At 44.7% G+C, this 22,708-nt stretch overlaps 2 protein-coding genes and 1 long non-coding RNA gene across 4 annotated transcripts in view; 2 read left to right on the forward strand and 1 right to left on the reverse strand.

Moving 5' to 3' along the window:
• Window positions 1-11,926, reverse strand: part of UBXN6 (UBX domain protein 6) — a 261,847-nt gene extending 249,921 nt beyond the window's left edge. The window contains exon 1 of one of the 2 annotated variants that reach the window (XM_088450838.1): window positions 11,653-11,926. In XM_088450838.1, coding sequence (XP_088306964.1) covers window positions 11,653-11,735 — 83 coding nt within the window. In that variant the 5' untranslated portion in view covers window positions 11,736-11,926. The remainder of the gene's footprint in view (window positions 1-11,652) is intronic. The other variant, XM_088450839.1, reaches the window with a different exon arrangement.
• Window positions 18-1,578, forward strand: LOC148501201 (uncharacterized). Its single transcript, XR_015870075.1, has 2 exons — window positions 18-447; window positions 984-1,578. It is a non-coding gene; the product is annotated as an uncharacterized LOC148501201 (long non-coding RNA).
• Window positions 11,927-11,968: 42 nt separating the features above from the next.
• HDGFL2 (HDGF like 2) overlaps window positions 11,969-22,708 on the forward strand; it is a 172,956-nt gene continuing 162,216 nt past the window's right edge. Inside the window, exons 1-4 of the mRNA XM_088450837.1 lie at window positions 11,969-12,133; window positions 12,860-12,936; window positions 21,898-22,039; window positions 22,174-22,305. Coding sequence (XP_088306963.1) covers window positions 12,062-12,133; window positions 12,860-12,936; window positions 21,898-22,039; window positions 22,174-22,305 — 423 coding nt within the window. The 5' untranslated portion in view covers window positions 11,969-12,061. The remainder of the gene's footprint in view (window positions 12,134-12,859; window positions 12,937-21,897; window positions 22,040-22,173; window positions 22,306-22,708) is intronic.

The raw sequence follows: 22,708 nt of genomic DNA on the forward strand, positions 1-22,708 counted from the left end.
AGTAGTGAATGATTAATGAAATGAGGTTGAAATGAATGGTCATTGCCTTGTGATTGGTTGCTTACACAGTCATTCAAGCACTGCTAAATCTGTTTAACACAGGGCAGTGTTCGCAAATACGCGCTATAGCGCGTATTTTACCCTAAATTGAGGACTGGGGACTCACTATTACAAAGTGGATGGGTCCCCTGGGACGAGCTCTGCTGCAGCCAATCCCGTGGCTTCTGCATCTCTGTCGGGTCCCGCGGCCAATCCCGTGGCGCCTCTGATTTCTCCCGAGAATTTGGGGAGAAGCCAGCCGCCCGTTGGTGCCTTCACTGTTCAGGATGCAGAGGCTGCGCTGCCGCTCCAGCAGCATGGAGAAAGAGGCATATCCAGCTACAAGGAGCCCTGGAGTTTGTATGGCTGGACCTCAAGCAGCCGCAGAGCAGAGGGAGGAGTATTCTTGTAAGTTATGTGAGGCTGTTGTCTGCTAACGGAGTAAGAAGAAGCTGCTGTTAACAATCCTCATGCAAATGGGGGGAGGGGGGAGGAGGCGTGGGGGTGGGTGGTATCTGCTACCAATGATTATGCAAGCAGGGGAGAAAATGGTGTGTGTAGTGAGCTGGCAGTGCTGCAAAACATGCCAAAGGAGGTGGAGGAAGCTGCTAAATAAGAAATCTGCTAATCTCCCTTACCCCTTCCCTACCTCAAGTACAGCCTGCCCATACCCCCCCCCCCTCTTTCTCCCAGAACTGTCCCAACTGCTACCTGCCCTTATCCCTTCTCTACACCTAGTACTGCCCCCACAGTAAAGCCTGCCCTTATCCACTCTACTCCAACTGCTCCCTGCCTCATCCCCCAGATCTACCCCAACTGCTGCTTGCCCCAAGCATTGCCCAAACTGCTGAAAAGTCAATTTCACATGTAGAACTCCACTTTTTCTTACTCCAAGTTTGTTGTATTTATCTGCAGTGACCACACCAGTGTTCTCTTTATTCCAGATATGAACAACAATTGAATCGCCGTAAGATTTTTAGCGGATCCTGCTGCCTCACTGACCACTCTGCCGCTGACTGATTTCAGTTGATCCCAGGTGACTGGGTACATTGCTGCACGCAGCCTCGCTGCATTCCATCGTGCAACCAGCCCGTATCCAGAGACTCTGAGCGGAAAGGCTGTCACCCGCTGCCGGCTGTGCTCCGGCGAAACATCTTCCTGGCTGGGTTCCTATTGCCTACCTGCATCTCCCCATGCCGATTCCTGGCTTGCTCTGGATCCATTCACGACGGTGGTGAGTGGCAGCTTATTACAGAGGAGATACGAATATCCCTAGTAAGGGGAAAGAGCTGTTTGCCATCTATTGAATCATCCATGATTACCATCTTATTTATGGAACTTCACCATTGATTAAGGAACTCACTATTTCCATCAATGACTGTATTGTGCAGGTCATTTGGACTTTATATTGCTCCATGCTCTTATCAGTGTGCGGTTTAATTCTGTTTTATTACCCATATTGTATGGATTAATATTGTTTTAGAACTGCAGTTCTTTAGGTATATTGTTGCTATTTTAATAAATGTATTATATGATTCATTTTGGTTTGTTTTAATAGAACAGTGACCCCCGGCGCGCACACATTTTTTCGTTCACTCCCTGCAAGAGCAGACGATATCTCTTTGAGCGGAGGGAGATGTCCATTTCTGTGCTCTTCCCCGGGTAGTGGGTGTAAGTCTTGCGATGGGCTGTACTTATATCCGAAGCAGTTCTCCAAGAAGAACAGCCTCTAGCATGTTAGAACAATGTTGGTAAGGGACGTTGGCAAGTTAGATCCATAACTTCCGGATAAGGATTGGCTCTAAAGGCTGGGTTGGTAAGGCTTGGGTGCAAAGTGGCACTGGGTGCGCATAGGCTGGGGTGCAAAGTGGCACTGGATGCGCGTTGCAGCTAGACGAGGTAACCTCCTGGCCTCCAGGTGTTCTCCCCGCCCCCTTCCCGTGGGGACTACCAGATTGGCCGAGACTCTGGGCATTCGCTGTCCAGACACCTTGTGGGAAATTTACGAAGATGGGAGTTCTGCCCACAGCAACCAATCAGATTTTACTGCTCATTTATCTAGCACCTTCTAGAAGAGAATACCTGAAATCTGATTGGTTGCTATGGGCAACATCCCTTCTTAATGGAACTCACATCTTAGTAAATTTACCCTTTTGCCTGGGCCTGAGTTTAGCAGCTGACTTAGAAACAGTGTGAAGCTGAGGAATGTTTAAGTAAAAGAAAGGACCACAAGTTAAGTGGGAGGGGATGCTGCCAGTGAAATGCACTACTTATTAAAAAAAATTTCACTTACCCAGTGAGGTGGAGGAACCACTGACAGGTAGGGAGTTTGACTGGGGCTGTACATCTGTCAAACTGTAAAGCAGGTGTCCTAAAGCAAGCTCAGAGGACAGAAACCTCATAGATGGGCAAAAGCTTGCTTGATTTTCAGTATAAATACAAACCGTGAAAGAGGGACCTCATGATCCTTCTGACTTTTTGGGTTTTAAGCAGGAGGTGCCAGAAAAGTTAACACAGGGATAACTGGCTTGTGGTGGTCAAGTGTTCAGAGTAAAGTAATTTTTTGATCCTTCGATGACTGCTCTATCATTGTGAAACAGAATTCTCCAAGTGTTGGGATTGTTCACCCGCTAAAAGGAAACGTGAGCTGTGTTTAGAACATTGTGAAAAAGGTTAATTGTACCCTGATTAGCTGTTCTTGCCATAGCAATCTTGCTCAGTGTGAGAGGAACTGCAAGTTCAAACATTTGGTGTATGTGCTTGGCTTAGGAGCCAATGGGAAGAAGCTACCATCCATGGGTGTCACGACTCCCGGATGGTTATGGACGCAACCCGAATTTGGGGATTGGCATGACCCATTTCTGAGGCGCAGAGTCTAATGTGCCGGCGGTGTTCACCAGGTACCCTCGCAAGAGGGTATGGGCTTGGCTGAGTCCGACAGACAGGTCGCGGCCCTCAGAATAGGTTCCCTTATACAGGTGCTGGGTAATTCTGGATGAAGCAGAGAAGAAGTGTAGCTTAGTTGACAGGCCAGGTCAGAAACAAACGGACTTAGACGGTACCAGGGAACAGGCGTAAACCGGTCACAGGGAATAGCCAAAGTCAAAACCAGATATCAGATGCAGTACCAGGGGTCAGGCAAAATCAGGGTCACAAACAAAGCCAAGGTCAGGAACAAGTTAATGGAATATCACAGGAACTCTGGAGTCTGGTAAATGAGCCTCATAACAGTGGTGGTATTCTGCACAAAGGAGCCACAGGTTAGAACTGATCTCTAGGAAGCAACACTTTGCTCAGGCACCAGTGGGAGGTCTCACAGGGGATAGGAGTCTGCTGCAAGTCCCTGATAGGCTGCTGAGGACAGCTGAGGCAGGAGCACTCTCACTGGCTGACAGTGCATGATGGTGATGTCACTGCATGGTTCCCGAACAAGGTCAGGCAGAAATCCTGATCTGCAGCAAATGGCAAGGTAAGTCACACAATTTGTGCAGAGTGTGACAATGGGATTATGACTGAATACCTTTTAGTCAGAACCCCCCTATGCTCGACGATACAGCAGCCACAGTTGTCCTAGGCTAGAAAGACAGTCCTCCCAGGAACCAGAGGCAGGCACAGGACTGGAGAACAGATGGAAGTGGCACTCACTAACAGCGTATGTTCGCTGGGCGCCCTTTGGTAGTCATTCGAGGATGACTTGCTTCTGGGTCAGGGTTTTGTCCGTTGCAGAGAAGATCACCCATTACGATCTATTGAAAGCTAAAATTTTGTGGACCGCGGGTGCCCAACGTCAGCTTTCACGTGAGCTAACCTTGGTTGGCCCACCTCCCTCCCCCAAAGCAGTTTTTTACTCCCCTGGAGATGCCCGAACAAATTCCCGGCACCCGAACTTTGACGACTGGTGCCCAGACCAGTGTTTCCATCACAGGAATGAGTGGGCCAGAACAGATCCCTCACCGGGATTAATAGTCGGTAGGGTCGTTCCATGCCATATCACCACAACAAAAAGTAACGTTTCAAGCCGACCATCTATGATTTTCATGAAATTTGGTAGGACGATAGACAACATAAAGTAACTTTCATAAGTAAAATTTGATACACAGTGTTCATGCAACAGGGTTGCAAACATGTCAAAAAAAGTGTAAATTTATGCTTGCAAGGTCAACTAAAAGGAATCATAACTTTTCTTCTAATTGTGATAGAACTTTCATGTTGGTCTTGTTTTGAAGCTAAGGGGTCATAGATTTCATTAAAAATAGTTTTAAATGTTGAATTGTACATTTCAAGGGCACATGATGTGCCCTTGAAACAAAAGTTTGTTTAATTTTTTTTGTACATAAAGTATGTTATACAGTTAAATACAATCTTTACTATAAAAGTTTTATTTTGGGAAGCCTTTGGGAACAGGAGTAAAATAAAATAAAAATATTAAGTACGGCAGTTGAGCCCTTTTTGCACTAACCATGCAACTTCCCAGTTCAGTGGTCTTGTAGTGTCTCTCGCTGTGTTGTTCTCGGACTGGCTGCAACTTCTGCATTGAGAACTAGTAATTAGTGATGGCCTTCTGTGGGGTGTTCATCGCTGGGCCCATCTGTGATTACCATCGATAGTACACAAGCCATCTATCGTGAAACATTGATGCTTTGCACCCCTCGATGGCCACTGCTGCTTGGGGGACAGCGGCCACGAGACAACCAAAAAATGGGGGTGGGACTTACGGAGCACCGGGGGTGGGGCTAAGCCAAGTCCATTAAAACACAACTATTGCTCCTACTTGTCCATGGATGGCTGAGAACCATTGGCTCTCTGCCATCAATGGTAAAAGCATTCAACATCAGTCATTGAATCATCGATGGTCGATGGCCACCCCTACCAGTGATACAAGGGAATAAAGATGCCCATACACGGTGCGATATAGCAGCCGATCCGGATTGGTACGATTTTGCAGACGGCCGATTGTTGCGTACTGTGCAGCAGCAGTAGAAAACGATTAAGGAAGATGCTACCATGGATGACTGAAATACTGCCACATGTCAATAGTGATCAAATAATTTGTGATAACTGTAGGAAACAAATTCTTTAACTGCTGACGAAGGACCAAGCACATCAATTGATGAGGAAAGTGACGCAGAAGTGGCAACATGCAGGACTGAATCAGCTTTGCAGTCATTAAATGAAAGTTTAAGCAGTGTGGGAGTATCACCTACCAAGAGGAGAAGAATGAAAGAAGAAAACGATTGCAAAAAAAAAAAAAACTGTCAAAATTGCAGAAGTTGTAAAAAAAACAAAAGCATATACTGTATTCCATACTCCAGCTGAAGAACTTGTGCCTAATAATAGTCAATGTTGTAATGGTATCATACTGCAACAACTGAAAGAAAAATATGAAGAGACCATACTTCTTCCAAAGACTGGAGTATTAGAAAAACAACAATTTCCTCAGGCAAGTAACTACATGATAAGAAAAGCAAATCAATTAGAACGAGAGAGTCTGGTATTTTGTCATCACCAAATCCTAAACTCAGTTGAAGCTTGGACCAAGATATTGCTGAGACTGAAGAACTTCTACTGCAGTAATGATGCCAGTAGGATTGTCTGGTAAGAAAGACTTTGTGACAGTAAGAAGTGGAGGTACTTCCTCAGCAGTTAAAGTATTTTTTTCCAACAGTTTTCACAAATCATTTGATCACTATTGACATGTGGCAGTATTTCAGTCATCCATGGTAGCACCTTCCTTAATTGTTTTCTACTGCTGCTGCTGCTCTTCCCCAAGCAGCAGTGGCCATTGAGGGGTGAAAACCATTAATGGCTCACCATAGCTGGTTTGTGTGCCATCGATGGTAATCACAGGTGGACCAATCGATGGTAACCATCGATGAACACCCCACTGAGGGCAATCCATAATCACTAGTTCTCAATGCAGAAATTGCAGCCAGACTGAGAACACAGAGAGAGACACTACAAGACTAGTCTGAACTTGACAGTTGCATGTTCCCAAAATTAATCTTATACCAAAGAGAGATTGTATTTAACTGTATAACATACTTTATGTACAAAAAATTAAACAAACTTTTTAGATATTCAAGGTCAAAGGTCACATCATGTGACCTTGAAATGTAAAAGTCAATATTTAAATATAAACCTATTTTTTATGAAAACTATGATTCGTTTTAGTTGACCATGCAAGCATAAATTTCTGTCATGTTTGCAACCCTGTTACATGAACACCATGCATCACTGAGGGCTAAATGTTAACATATGAAAGTTACTTTATCGTCTATCATCATACCAAGTTATATGAAAAACTGAGACGGTCGGGTTGGAAGCTGTGATGATTTGGTATGGAATGACCTGGTAGAGGCGATGGCAGGTGGAGGTGAAGAGAGGGCACCAGCAGATTCTACTTTCTGGGATAAGGTTGAGGGGGCCCATTGTGGTTGGAAGCACATGTAGTCCCTCCTCTGCAGGGTGCACGAGAGCAAGGACGGTTTCCCTGGACCGCTAACTTGGACGGAGACCATGAAACCGGCATCCAGACCAGCCCTGCTTTCACCAGGGTAGGCGGTAAAGGGTCTGTTGAAGTCAAATAATTGGTTATTATCGCTTGTAATTATTATCTGACGATCTAGTCATTTATGGGCTGATAAAGAGTAAAATCGAACGCTACTCTGCGTCGGAAGCAAGCCAATGCGCATATATATATATATATATCTATATCTCAACCATTGTTTAGCCAAGTGTGCAAGAAGCAGGAGTATGTCTATGACAAGTAATTAAAACTACACAAAGATACTGTGAGTGTTTCCATATTTATTGAGAAGCTCCGTATACAGATGCAGTAAGTCTGTGGCAATTGAAATGTAACACAGACACTGATATGCTCAATTGAAGTGTTCAGAATGTAGAGTCAGAAACAATTGTCAGAAGTTTGACTATCGTTAGCAATTGTATGCCTTGCGTCCAATGCTGATGTGGTTAAGAAGAACTGGCAATTGTATTCTAAATAAGCATAGGTTATCAGACTTCTTGCTAAGGCTTGCTCCACCTGTGAGCAGGGCAAACTTCATTTTATATGACCTTTTGTAATTAGATTCAGACTGATATAATATAAAAAAAATACCAGTTAATGGACAAACACTAATGCACATTTGCACACACATGCATACACATAGACAATCGCATGTGTATCCACAATGCGAACACATAGACGCTCTTATGCTTATGCACATACCCACGAGCATACCCTGTAACTATTTTAATATGAGGACGCACAACGCACATTAGCGTATGTAAGATAAAATGCACAAACACACAGGGCATAATTGCATTGTGCACAATAAATACACGCACCGCAACGTTTGCGCTGTGCTCAGACGCACAACGCATACTTATGTATTTCTGTAAATATCTCACTATTACTTATGCAAGCACATATAGAAAAGGTTTTGTTAGACAATCATTATGGTATAAAGTGTGCATATATGATATTTAAGGTATACAACATGGTAGACATTGCATGTTTGGTACTATACCGATACCCTGTTTACCGTATATACTCGAGTATAAGTCGACCCGAATATAAGCCGAGGTACCTAATTTTACCACAAAAAACTGGGAAAACTTATTGACTCGAGTATAAGCCTAGGGTGGGAAATGCAGCAGCTACTGGTAGTAATCCCCCCTCTGGTACTGTCCCCAGTAGTAATCCCCCCCTGGTAGTGCCCCCAGTAGTAATCCCCCCCTGGTAGTGCCCCCAGTAGTAATATCCCCCCCTGGTAGTGCCCCCAGTAGTAATATCCCCCCCTGGTAGTGCCCCCAGTAGTAATATCCCCCCCTGGTAGTGCCCCCAGTAGTAATATCCCCCCCTGGTAGTGCCCCCAGTAGTAATATCCCCCCCTGGTAGTGCCCCCAGTATTAATCCCCCCCCCTGGTAGTGCCCCCAGTAGCAACATCCCCCCTGGTAGTGCCCCCAATATTAATCCCCCCCCTGGTAGTGCCCCCAGTAGCAATATCCCCCCCTGGTAGTGCCCCCAGTAGCAACATCCCCCCTGGTAGTGCCCCCAGTATTCCCCCCCTCCCGGGTAGTGCCCACAGTAGCAACATCCCCCCCCTGGTAGTTCCCCCATTATTAATCCCCCCCCTCTGGAAGTGCCCCCATTAGCGATATCCCCCTCTGGCAGTACCCCCCGGTAGTAGCCCCCCCCAGTAGACAGAAATGAATAAAAAAAAAAACACTTACCTGTAACCCCGCTCCTGGTCCCGACGCTGCTACAGGCTCCTCCGCCGCTTTGCATAATGGGAGAGACGTCGTCATGACGACGTCTCTCCCATTACCCACTGCGGGAGCCGGAAGATGGCTCCCGCAGTGGGAACAGCAGTAGCCGCTGAGAGTCTGACAGACTCTCAGCGGCTGCTGATTACACCAAACACATAGCTGCCGGCTCCGGCGGCTGTGTGTTTAGCAGTGTGTAGCGCTGACCGAACTCCGTCCGGTCAGCGCTACACACGCGGTGCAGCTGTGTCACAGTGACAGTCTGCACCGCGGCCCGCATGGTACGCTACTCAGCAGCGTACCATGCGGGCACGACTCGAGTATAAGCCGAGGGGGTGCTTTTTCAGCACAAAAAATGTGCTGAAAAACTCGGCTTATACTCGAGTATATATACGGTATTTCCAGATATTCTAATCTATCAGCAAGGGAGTCGCATCTTGTGTTCGATGGTTATGGATTATAGGAAGTTATTGGTTAGAATGTATACTCTGTATGTAGTGTCTTAAACCAGTTAAAGACAATGTAATCTCAAGACATTGTTGGAGAATTGGGACATACCCCTAGTGACAACATATGAACTGCCCTATGAACTACAGCGTACTGCAAAGACCAAGAACCAATAATGTTTGTCTGTCTACATTGTTGTTATCATGATCTGTAGGGTATATAACCTGCGCAACGGTCCCAGTCAGTAGCCATTCTCTTGGATGACCACATACCTCAGGATTGACGACTGTATACTGGGACCAGTGCGCGTGCGTATGTATCAAGGTGTACCTTTTGTATTTACTTGCTTCTTTGCGCTAATTGTTTAGATCAAAGTGAGTATTATCCTTTATTTGAATAATACAACTTTTGTGCTTTGGAAACACAGTTGGGCTGGAAAGCAATTATTTCTTATGCGACTTGCAGCACTAAAAACAACTAGCGAGTAAGGGGTATTAATAGGTCTCTCCCAGTCCGTCTGTGCCTGAAGCAGCTCACTCCTGAGGAATAATAGTCGGTGGGGAAAAATTTGTAGCTGCTGGTAGACTCCTGGGCTCAAGAGTTGGGTGGCACAATAGAAACACAGCTTCCCATGCCTAAGGCGGAGAGCGTGGCCAAAGTCCCACAGTGGAGGGGTGGGCTTAAGGGTATACAAACGGGAACCCGGCTGCCGGCTTCCCGACTGTCATATCCCAGCGAGGGATGAAATGCCGGGCGTCTAGATGTGGTCGCCTGACATTTTCCCCGACCCCGGGAGCCCAGCATCCCGATCGAAGGGATGCCGGGCGCCGCGAGCGGACAGCCGCGCGAGGGGGGGGGTTAGGCACCCCCTGGGGGACTTAGGTTTAGGCAGCGGGGAAGGGGTGGTTAGGGTTAGGCACTTGGGGGGGGTGAGGTTAGGGTTAGGCACCCCTAAGGAGGGTTAGTCAATAATTACCCATCGATGATAGGGATTTCCATGCGGCCGGCGGTATTTCATACCGATTCCGGCTTAACTCCGGGTCCTAAAAGTTACAAATGGGGTAGGACCTTCCCAGGGCTTAAAAGTCTGCAGACAACCCTAACCAGGCTTGGCATTGGATGAGGTGTCATCCATTTATCCTCTGCCATCTCCAGGTAGAGACTCTCATTTATTTTTGTGCAATGATGATTTTTTATTTATTACGTTTCTTGTGTCCTTCCCAGGAGCCGCAGTGGCGCCTGGCAGCCAATGGGGGGGTGTCGCGGTTGGGATAGGAGACACCCAACCCCTTAAACTGATGACCATAAGGGAAACCACAGAGTTCAACAGGCACAATTTTTTTCTTTAGAGATGGCAAATAAAACAGCGTTATTTCATATTAAACAGTTTAATTCAGCATTATGTGACATATATATTGGGGTACAGGTCAGAAAATATGGACTGGGATTAGTGTGTGCACTTAGGGTATCATTGAAAAATTGGTGTCCTCATACAAGATATATGCACTGTTTCATTATACTGCATAGATATGGCGACTAAAACAGCTATCATTCCATTGTAAACAGTCGTCATTCCGCATTGTGTGACGTTTATAGGGTACAGGTATTAGCAGGTGCATATGGAAAAGGATTAATGTGCACGCTTTGGGCATCATAGAACAATCTGCATTTTTATATAGGCCATATGTACTGTTTTAATTAAATATTTGATTAGGGATGGCAAGTACAAATACTGTCATTCCACATTATGTGATTTAAATGTGTGTATAGGGGATGCAGTTATGAGACCGTCGGCAGCGATGCCGCTGGTCTCAATCCCGTTGCTGAAAGTATGACACGGGACTTAAGATAGGCGTCGAAATATCGAAGCGTATTTCAATCCCGGTGCCGGAACACAGAAGGATGGCTGCCCGAACGAGGTATGTCCACGGCACCCTTAGTGTTAGCCGCGGGGGGTTAGGTTTAGGTAGCATAGCTGGGTTAGCGTTAGGAGTTCCTAGGTTAGGGTTTGGCACCACAGAGGAGGTGCCTTAGGTTTAGGCACTAACTGGGAGAGTTAGGCTACAAGATGAGACATCTGTTGGGATACCAACCATCGGGATGCCGATGTCGGTATATTGACAGTAGGCGTTCCGACAGCCAGCATTACATACCGATTCCGTGTATAGCTGAGTACATATAGAAATGGATAATTTTATGCACTTAAGAGGAACATAGAAAAAATAGGCTCTTTATATGGAACATATGCACTGTTTAATTACATATTTGCTAAAGTGTGGTACACACCTAAAGATTTTCTGTCCAACCATCCAACTAGTTGATTGGTTGAAATGAAAATCTGGTAAGGTATGAAAGCAAATGACAATTAGCAATTTGCTCCCAAACGCCAGAAAATAGACAAAAACTGTTGCCTGAACAAATTGTTTAGATCAAACATTTCACAAACTTCTCTAAAAGAACATTTTCATCTGTTTTCTGGCATTTAGGAGCAAATTGCTGATCATCAGTTACTCCCATACGTTACCAGATATTCATTCCAACCAATCAACTAGTTGGATGGTTGGACAGAAAATATGTAGGTGTGTACCCAGCGGATAGAAAATACAACTGCTGTCATTACATTATAAACACCCATCATTCCACATGTAAATCAATTGAACGCATCATAGTATGCTCAAAATATATTGCATAGGTTTAATGTTTTTAAAAATATGTTTAGCCTGTTTCTATTATAGTTAATTGGCATCCGATTATGTAGATCAGACTTTCATTCCTTTTAGTATCTCCCTAGGCTGCACTGTGAATCGGGGGCAGAACAGAAGCTGACCATTGGCACTGGCATTCTAGGGACCGGGCATCAGTGCGGTGTGCAGCGTAATGCATTGACCATCACTCACCGTCTCTCATCGCTCAGCCTCTGCCCGCGTCCCGCGCTCTTGAATTTGATGTCCGTTTTGATGCCCTCAAACAGTTTCTTCATGATGGCTGTGCCGGTGCACTTAGAGACAGGCCGGTATATACTATTGGTATCCCCCCGGTTATCACCGTCGGGTCCTAGCAGGCTGCGAGCAGCACCACGTACCGGCCTCTCTATTTCTGTCCCAACGCTGACAGCTGCACAAGGAAGTGACCTAGACGGCGTGTTCCTGTCATTCCAGGGGGCGTGTGCGCCGCAGCCGCGTGAGTGACAGACCTGCAAGCCAATGAGGATATAGGTGGGGCGGTACTTCCGGCGGGGAGAGTGGCTGTTGGAGTAGAGTAGCCAGGGGGAAGCTCATACCGCGATTGGCGCTGACTTTCATCGCCATGCCGCACAATTTTAAGCCTGGAGACCTGGTGTTCGCCAAAATGAAGGGCTACCCCCACTGGCCTGCGAGGGTGAGAGCAGTTCTGTGCAGTTGTGTGGGGGAGGGGTTTGCGGCCTCTAGTTGGTGTGAGTAGGGAGTCATGGCCCGATCGGTGGGTGTCTGGCTAGCGAGTGTCAGCCTTTGGGTATGTGCCACCGAATATTTATCCAGTCCTAGCACCAGCTGGTAGTGGACCCGCCATAGTTGATCACTCAACTGCACCTGCCAGGAATCAGTGAAGGGTGGTGGTGACACTGGTGCAAGGGTGTAGATGTATCAGTGGTACTTACAGTATGACACCAAGGCCCCCATTTATCAACAATGGTAAACACCAGTGGAATTTTTTGTTTAGTATCCCTGTGATACAAATGAAAAATTGACTGGTATTAACAAATACTTACCCCTCCGGCGAAGTCCTCCTCCTCTGTGATGTCCTATGCTGGGGTGCTGCCAGCGAATGGGCTCCGGTGTAATGCGCATGAGCCGTTCTGTGCAGTTGTGTGGGGAGGGGTGGGACCCAGCAGTGCCTTTAAAGGCATCTAAAAGAAGGCAAAAGCAATGCTTGACAAACAGCAGTGATCTTAGATTACTGTTGTTTGTTAAATCCGGAAAGGGTGGCATAACCCCTTTAGTGAGCGCTAAAGGAGTTATGCTTCATTGATAAATGGGGACCCCGGTTAGGTTTTGCTGTAACATGGCAGACTGGGTGACTGCTGTGTGTACTGTACTTAAACTGTTGAATTCTTTCTTTCCTTAGATTGATGATGTGAAAGATGGAGCAGTGAAACCCCCACCGAACAAGTATCCAATATTTTTTTACGGTACCCATGAAACGTAAGTGATGTATGCATCCCGCTATTGATCCTCCACTTGCAGAGCAGCATTATCACTCACGTTTGTAGCTTCACTCACCACTTTGCACACTAAAACAAAAGTGCTATAAAAAATGCATGCTACTTGTGCATATTGCTAAAGGAAATTGAACTATTTTCATTTTTTAGGGGCCTTAATATCAAGAATTAAATCATGTGAAACGGCTGTTATATGATTAAGGCAATTTTTATTATCTGAGCTATTTAGCAAAAGATGAGTGCAGGTGATATTTATTTATATAGTGCAACAAGTGTTCCGCAGCGCCTTACAAGACACCAGTGACTTACAGTGCCATGCCATACAGGACAAGGTTTATATACATTGCTGCATTAGCAATCAACACTCAAATAAGTAACAAGGCGTAAAGCAACCAAGTGATAGGTTCCCTAGTGGGGAGTGAGGCGTAGATGATGGTATACGTAAAGAGAAGCACAAGAGGGTAGAGGGCCCTGCTCGTGACAGAATACATTCTAATGAGTCAGACAAACAGGCTTGACACAGATGGTGTAGACAGGGAGGAAGGAGCATGTAGCTGTGGGTTAGGATGAGAGCTGGAAAGCTTTGATGAATTAGTGGTCTTGAGAGCCTGTTTGAAGATTTGTTGAGAGTCTGATGGGGAGAGGGAGAGAGTTCCAGAGGTAGGTAGCAGCATGGGTAAAATCTTGGAGGCGGGAGCAAGTAATCAGTTGGCAGGAGACCTGGCGTGCATTTGTTGAGCTAAGAGGGCGGATGAGAGTGTGAAGTAAATGGAAGATGAATGGGTGAGGGCTTCGTAAGTAAGTGTAAGAAACTTGAATTGGGTTCTGAAGGGCAAGGGTAGCCAGGTAAGGGCTTGTAGGAGAGGGGAGGCAGATGTAGATCGTTTGGAGTGGAGGATGAGCTAAGCAGCAACATTGAGGACAGATTTGAATGGAGACAAGTGGGAGTCAGGAACGCCAGTAGGAGCTTACAGTAGTCCATTCTGGAGATGACTAGTGAGTGGATGAGGGTTTTAGCAGCATCCTAGGTGAGAGATGATCTGATCTTGGAAATATTTTTGAGATGGAAATGGCAGGTCTGTGAGAAGTGCAGAATCTGTGGTTTGAAGGAGAGGGAAGATTCCAGGATAACTCCAAGACAGCATACTTTGGGGCTAGAGGAGATAGTTGTTCCCTCAATTGATAAAGAAATTGTGGGAAGTGAGGTTTGTTTTTTTGGCAGAGTGGGAAGAGATAATCAGCTCATATTAAGTTTAAAGGTGCATACACACACAACAATTTTTTGAATGACTATCGTTAACGATATCGTTTATCGTTCAATCGTTGAAAAAATCATTCACTTTTTGAGTTAAAACGATGAACGAATATCGTTCACGTTTGTAGTTCAGTCAGACTGACCAACTCAACCATTTTCAGTAAGGGAATATGCAAAAATCATTTGTAGTTCAAAAAAATCGTTCATTACATTTAGTAAATGAATGATTTTAGTAAACAATTTCCGTTAATTTTTCCCTTGAAAAAATGAACGAAAATCGTTTACTAAAATCGTTTATTTACTAAATTGTTGTGTGTATGCAGCTTAAGAGATCGCTGGGACATCCAGAAAGAGCTAGCAGAGAGACCATTTGAGATGCAAGTTAGGAGAGATGGGAAAGGTCGGAGGGAAAGGTAGATCTTACTAACATCAATATAGGGATGATATTGGAGTTCCATTGATGAGAGGATGTATGGAGGGAGAATATGGGGTGTCCAAGAACAGAACCTTGGGCAACATGGGGGTGTGGGGGTGCCGTGAGAGGACACTGAAGGAACGTCCAGAGAGGTAGGGAGACATCCAGGAGAGGGCAATGTTAAATAGACCAAGGGAGTGAATGATTTGCAGGAAAAGAGGATGGTACACATTGTCAAAAGCAGCAGAGAAGTTGAGTAGAATGAGCATAGTGTAATGGCTCTTGAGTTTGGCAGCAAGAGGGTCATTGTTGACTTTTGTGAGGGCAGTTTCAGTGAAGTGGAGAGAATGGAAGCCAGACTGAAAAGGGAGGAAAGTAAGGTGGTTGTAAACTATATTCTCAAGGTGTTTGGAGAGAAAAGGGAGGGGGCAGAAGGGTTGGTAGTTGGAGTGAGCTTTGGGATCAAGGGTAGGTTTTTTGTTTTTTTTTCAAGAATGGGGTAGACAAAGGCATGTTTGAATGCAGAAGGGACAGTGCCAGATGAAAGGGAGAGATTGAGGAGGTGGGCAAGATGGGAAAAGACAGAAGGAGAGAGTTAGAGGAGGAGACGGAAGGGAAAGAGTCAAGGGGGGAGGTGGAAGAGGAGAGGACCAGATGAGGGTAGAGATGACTTCTTCTCAGGGGAGAAGGATGTCAGAGTTTGTAAGATGGATAGGGAGGGCAGTCCAGGAAAGGAGGAGTGCTGTGGGTCTGGTGGGTTCTGATGTCCAGATGTATGCAGTCAATTTTAGATGTAAAGTAGGAGGCAAAGACAAGGGCAGAGAGTGGAGGGGAATCAAGGATGGGGTATGCAGAGGAGAGAGTTGAAGGTGGTAAAGAGTCGCCAGGGGTTTGAGGACTGGGAGGAAATGAGTTTCTTGAAATATGACTGCTTAGAGAGGGAAAGGGCAGCACTGTAGGATGAGAGCATACATTTGAAATTGTCTGCCTCAGAGCGTGATTTTCTCCACTGTCACTCGGCGGTGCCTAAAAACTTCGGCAGGTATTTGGTGCATATGAGATATATGCGTTATCTCCTTCATTCAGCTAAGTAACGCATGAAGACCACAGTTCCTGTGTTCTCAACAGGCAATCTTGAGCAATATCTGAAGCTCCGAAATCGTTAAGATCATATGAAGATGTTAGCCTGTCTCATCTGTGTAGCATGGCCATAGCGGGTTCTTCAGATCTCATCCTGGCAGGCTTGGCTGTGCATATGCGCTAACCAATATTAGTGTTCACGCTAGGCTGATTTAGCAGAGCGCAGCGCCCTGCCCGATTTTTTTAAAGGGCAAAATGTGCCCTGACCCTTTTAGCAGTGCCTTGCTAAAACAGCCTGGATGCTGCCGTTCTGCCGCCGCGTGATAAGATACCATGTAATCACATTAAGGAAGAGCTTCAGGGAAGCCCAGCTCCTTCGTAGGTGCTGGGCACGCCCCCATTAGTAATGCCGCCGGCTGGGCACGCTTCCAGTAGTGATGGCGGTGGGGCCGTGTCCTCTTCACCGGCAGACCGCGCCGTCTTTCAGTTGTATTATCGTTGTGAATAGTGGTGATAAGAGATGCAACTTAACAGATCAATGAAAATATATTAATATGTAATTAGGCCTTCAGCTTGGTTTTTTGGTTTTGCTTTTAAATTATTGCCGCTTCTATCATCTAAAGCGCCAAATTACATTGGTGCCTGCAATTCACAGGCTAATACATTCAGTATGTCATCCTTTGCTATCTCCTTCCATAATAAACTTTTTCATTTTGGTTTATTCATAATATGCCTTTCCTTAAGCTGGGTACACACAGATATTTTGCCCGTTCTATTGAACAGGCAAATATATCTGTAGTACATCAGCTGGTGTGTACAGACATGTCTGTGAACGACGTTGTTCACTGACATCGCATCTGTCCTTCAGAGCAGCCAATGTAGATATATAGGCATAGCTGGCTGTGTGTACTAGCGTTCCCGCTAGGCTGCTTTAGCAGGTGCCGTGTCCTACCCTATTTCTAAAGTCTAAAATCTAATTGGTATAATATGGACAGAGTTGGACTTGTGCAAGGATCCATTATTCCAGTAGTCCCTTTTCTTCTTCCTCCACTAGGGGCACAGGAGAGAAGACTGGGCACCAAATGGTTAAAGCAATGTACCCAGAAGCCCAGGCTCCTCTCTTCTATACCCCACTCACAGGCACTGGATTTCAGTTTTAAGTTTGGTGCCTGCAGGAGCTGGGCATCGGGTTATTTGGGGGGCTATTAGATGGTCCTCCATTTTTATTTATATATTTTATTTTTTTTTTCTTCAGGGTCAATAGGCTCCACATGGAGACCTTGGGGTGTAGGAGATGGGAACCAATCCTGGCACCACGCAGTTAAAGCTTTCAGCTCCCAGGATGCATTGGGTCCACTCTAACAATACCCCTCCCCCAAGCCAGAGGCACCTCAGTTTCGTTGGTGCCAAGCCAGAGTTGTGTCACCATTTTGCAGGGGGGCTGTTCAACAGCCCCTAAAGATTATTTTCTTTATTTTACTTTTACAAGAATAGAGCGAACAGCAGCAGATTGTCCGTGGGACGTCTGCACTGCCGCTCCGTCACCCCTCCGGTGCCATGACGCCAGTACTGATCTGGGGATCTCGGCGGGCGTTTTCTGGTGGGGCGGGGGGGTGGGGTTCAGCGCTAGCCAGTTCACCTGGAGAGGACCCAGACTGCACCCGGACATCAGGGGACAGGCGAGGTGGGTCGCGCTCACGGTGACCCACGCTTTATGGCAGTAAATGATATATACACTTTAAATGTCGCTATTTAGCGTTCTAAGTCGCACAAGAAATAATTACTTTCCAGACTTGGATTGTGGTTCCAAAGCACAATAGGATACTTTTATAAATAGTGTGTTTAGTATAACTGTTATATGTGTTATAGTTCATGTCTATATTTTATTAAAGATATTTATTTACTCTAAAGGGTACTCCATAGAGCTTACTTTTCTAATGGTGCGTACACATGGTATGACTTATGAGCGATTTGAACGATTTCATTCTCGTTCATATCGTTAACTTTTTTTGCAGTCACCAACCTGACAACGACCAACAATGCGCTTTCCTGCAACAATTACGATATCTATGGTCTTTCATGCGTGCAGGCCAACTTGGACGATTTTGTAAATATTTGACTGTAAAAAGATAGCTTCACTGAAATATTTAAATAGATATCTATCAGTGTGTACAACCAAAATCGTTTGACCTGCACTACAGAAAGTTGGAGAGAAATCTATCCACGATATCTATGGTTGTTCCATGTGTATGCAGCATTAGTGCTATCTCTTAAACTGCATACACACACAACGATTTTATGAACTATTTTCTGTCAGATTTTTGTGAACGATTTTTTTGAACTACAAACGATTTTTGCATATTAACTTAATGAAAATCGTTGAGTTGACAAGTCTGAACAGCAAACTACAAACGTGAACGCACATGAACGATAATCGTTCATCGTTTGATCTTTTGACTTTTTAAAAAAATATCGTTTAACGATAATCGTTGAAAAAATCGTGTGTATGCAGCTTTACTCCTTGGCGAACCTTCCTGTCCCTATTGTGGTGACAGCTCATTCCACCTGGTCACTGGGGTTGTCTTGGGCAGGGCGTTGTGGAGTTTCCAGAGAACAGTTCTGTAAAACTGCCACGTAGTCGTCTGCTCATACTTTAATACGGGAGTCTATTGGGGTAATCCTGAGGTCGAGTCATAGTCCCCGTTCCTGTGACGCAACAGGGAAGGGGGTTTTATTCAAATTTATTTTTGATTCTAAAACCCAATGGGTCACACCGCCCTATCCTGAATCTGAAGTCTCTCAACAGATTCATCAAGGTGCCCAAATTCCGAACGGAAACGCTACGGTCAATTATGTTGGCGATGGAGCCCGGAGACTTCATGGTCTCACTGGACATACAAGATGCATATCTGCATGTCCCAATTGCAAGATCCCACCAGGCCTTTCTCTGGTCCACGGTAGATCAACAACATTACCAATTTCAGGCTCTACCCTTCGGTCTGGCCACAGTCCCTCAAGGTTTTTACCAGGTCAGTCATGACAGCTCGTCTCAGAAAACAAGGCGTCAGGATACTTCCATATCTAGGCAACCTCCTGATATTGGCATAATGTCAGGAGATGTTACAATGTCATCTACGGATTACCATTTTCTGCCTATAGGAGCACGGCTGGGTAATCAATTTGGAAAAAGTATTTTCTTTCTCCAACTCAGAAGATGGTACATTTGGGGGTGCTGCTGGACAGAGGATTCTTCTACCAGAGGACAAGACTGTAGCACTACAGTCTCGTGTGCACAATCTACTTTGTACCCAAACCGTGTCAGTTCACATGGCTATGCAGATCCTGGGCTCCATGGTAGCCAAATTGCTCGCTTTGATGGCATGGCTCTTGAGTCGTCCGCCTTAAAGGCCAGGAGTTTCTCTGCTTCTGTGATTCAGACGATGTTAAGAGCAAGGAAGCCTGCTTCTGCTCGCATCTATCACAGAATTTGCAGTAATTTTTTTTCTTTGGGGGTCACATTTTCTGTGGGAACACCAAAGTTTTTCAAGGTATCGAGAATACTGGGTTTTCTTTAGACTGGATTAGACTTAGGTCTTTGCCTGGCTACCGTGAGAGTCCAAGTTTCGGCTTTGACAGTTTGGTTCCAGCGCAAGACTGCTCCTCTGCCGGATGTTAGAACAGGGGGGTTTGCGGCTGCAACTTCCATTTCTCCCACCAGTGGCACTGTGGGATTTGTCTTTGGTTCTCAGGGCACTGCAGTCTCATCCCTTTGAACCCTTGGATAAGGTGGGCTTCAGATGGCTGACTACGAAGACTCCCTTTTCTTCTCGCCATCTCTTCAGCTCGCAGAGTTTTTGACTTGGCAGCATTGTCATGTCGTTCTCCATATTTGATCTTTCATCAAAATAGAGCGGTCCTCCGTTCCAAGCCGGGCTAACTCCCAAAGGTTGTTTCTGGATTTCCATATAAATGAGGAAATTGTAGTCCCGGCCTTCAAGTCTTCAGACCTGTCTACAGGTGAAGCTTGTTTGGAAGTGGTTTGAGCACTTCATATTTACATAGGACCAGTTCCATCACAAAATCAGATTCTCTTTGTGTTATATGGATTTCACAAGCGAGGTTGGCCAGCAAACAAACAAACGTTGGCTCGCTGGCTTCGTAACTATTTCTCACTCAAGACATGGCGCCTCGGCTAAACAGCTTTGCAAAGCAGCCACTTGGTCTTCCGTTAATACGTTTATCAAATTCTATGCTTTTGATACGTTTGCCTCCCAGGATGCTTCCATTTGGGTAGCGGATTCTCCTCTCTGCGCAGAAGCGTCCCCACCCTTAAGGGAACTGCTTTAGGATGCCCCCAAGGCTGGTCCTGTAAACCAGGGGTTCCCAACCACGGTCCTCAAGGCACACTAACAGTCCAGGTTTTAGGGATAGCCATACTTGAGCACAAGTGACTTAATTAGTACCTCATTTTATTTGATTTAACCATCTGTGCACAATCATGGATATCACTAAAACCAGGACTGTTAGTGTGCCTTGAGGACCGAGGTTGGGAATCACTGCTGTAGACCCTATGGAACCCGAAGAAGAAATACACAATTATAGTATAAAATACCTTGGATAATTCTTTTTCTTCGAGGTCCACAGGGCACCCACCCTGACGCACCTGGCCTCGGTTGGGATCTGTTCTTCAGCCTTTTTCACAGATTCACTTTTCGCACATGGAGTGTTTCTTATACAATTTTTCTTCCTTCTCCTCTCTCCGTCTCTTGCCATTAGGCTTGGTTACAAACTGAGTGCCTGTGGCTGGGGGCGGGGTATATAGGGAGGAGGACCAGTGCATGCTGGGAGCTCCAAAGCTTTGCTGTTTGGTGCATTGGATGCGATCCAACACATACCCCAAGGTAGATCCTGTGGACCCTATGGCCTTAGAAGAAAAATAATTATCCAAGGTATGTTATACCATAATTCTGTATTGAGGGAGGAGGGTGAACAGATTTATTTATTTTTTTAACCAGTTTTTTGCATTAATGTTTTAAATGTCCTGCTTGATATATTAATACTGTGAAACATTGGTATGTATTAGAATCTTTGATCAATCCCGTTTTAATGCTTTCTAACTTTAACAATCCAAAGTTATTAGGGCTTCATATGATTTGAGATCTTTCAATAAAACCAATTTTAGCCTAAACCTAATTAAAACATGCAAAAGCACTTTTCAGAGAAACTCACAAACTCAAAAAAGGAGTTAAGCATTAGAACTGGAAATGTTACTGGCATTAAACATTTTGAATAAAAATATTAGTTTAGAGGGAATGGGAATGGGATTGAAATGACGGTGGCTAGTTCAGTCGCCGGTTCAAATCCCGACAGCGTCAGCCCAACAGCGGCGTTAAGTAACCTAACCCTCTCCTCCCTCCATAGATCACTGAGATAGTAGAATTGGTTATAGGTTGGGTCTTGTTGGGCGCACTAGGGGATGTGGTTTTTAGGATATATGGATGAGGTATGAAAATGTATTACATATTCGTTATTTTACTGAAAAATTTGTAAAATGAAAATAAAATATATAAAATGTTTATTCTGTATATGTTACTGGTTGTCATAAAAATGCAAATATATAGACTGTACAATGAGGTTATAAAAATGCACATACAGAATAAACATTTATTTTTTGTTTATTCTGTATGTGCATTTTTATAACCTCATTGTACGGTCTATATATTTGCATTTTTATGACAACCAGTAACGCAGAATAAACATTTATTTTATTTTTACCAATTTTTTCGTAAAATAACGAATATGTAATACATTTTCATACATCATCCATATATGCTAAAAATCACATCCCCCTAGTGTGCCCAACAAGACCCAACTTATAACCAACCCCAAGGTCAAAGTTCTGCCCAGCGTACACCAATGGGAGGTCTGACCAAGACCCTAACCCCCAAAAACTTGGCCAGGATCCAACTGGACCATCTCGTGTTGGTTTTATCCCAATCGGTGCAGGGGTGTCCGAATGCATAGTTGGAAACAAACAAAAACAGACCGACCAATTAATTTTATACAGTATATAAGATTTAAGTTTCTTTGTCTACATGTGGTTTCTTATCTGATAAGTTCTGTTTTTGGATGGAAGGCCTTCCATTACCAGGATTTGTGATAGCATATGAATTTTTATATTTTCTTATTCTTAGAGCTTTCCTAGGAGCAAAGGATCTTTTTCCATACGAAAAGTGCAAAGATAAATATGGCAAGCCAAACAAAAGGAAAGGATTCAATGAGGGTCTTTGGGAAATTCAAAGTAATCCTCAGGCCAGCTACAGATTTCCTCCGGTAGTAAGTGTGCATTCGCCTTACTTTGTAATCTTGTCTTTTTCTGTTTCATAGTCTATAGTTCATTACTACTTTATTTGCATACCTGCATTTGCCTGTTTTTGCAGTTTTATATTCTGTTTTGTCTTCTCATTCAGTCCACAAACTCCTCAGATAGTGACATACCACTCGAGAAAGGTGATGAAGAAGAAAATCTCCCTCCTGTTACTGCTGGAACGTCATCAAGCGAAGATGAGGGTAGTGAAAAGCAGGAAGTGAAGATTACGAAGGTATGTATTTGTTGGAATGTATTTAGTGCCTGCATAAATAGGTGTGGTTACAACATTCATAAGTTTTCCTCCATATTTGTGCTACTCTGTATAAAGAGAAACTGAGCCTCTCAATGGGTGCCTATGGTTGTAAACCTCCAGTTGGACTGAATAGTGAGCAAGCTTATTTCAAATGTCTGATGTGGATTATTTATTATTATTATTATTATTATTATTATTATTATTAATATTATTATTATTATTATATTGTTTTTGTCCATGGGGACGCTAGAAAATAATGGGCATATGTGGAGCTGGAGGAGTCTGGGCACCTTTAAAACCAGAACAGGCTCTTTCTCCCCTATACCCTACCCCCTGCCTGCATCCACCAGTTTTTTTTTTTTTTTTGTTTCTTTTATGTCAA

This window comes from Taudactylus pleione, unplaced genomic scaffold (genome assembly GCF_031769625.1).
Source record: "Taudactylus pleione unplaced genomic scaffold, aTauple2 ptg000529l, whole genome shotgun sequence".
NCBI classification, from domain to species: Eukaryota; Metazoa; Chordata; class Amphibia; order Anura; family Myobatrachidae; genus Taudactylus; species Taudactylus pleione.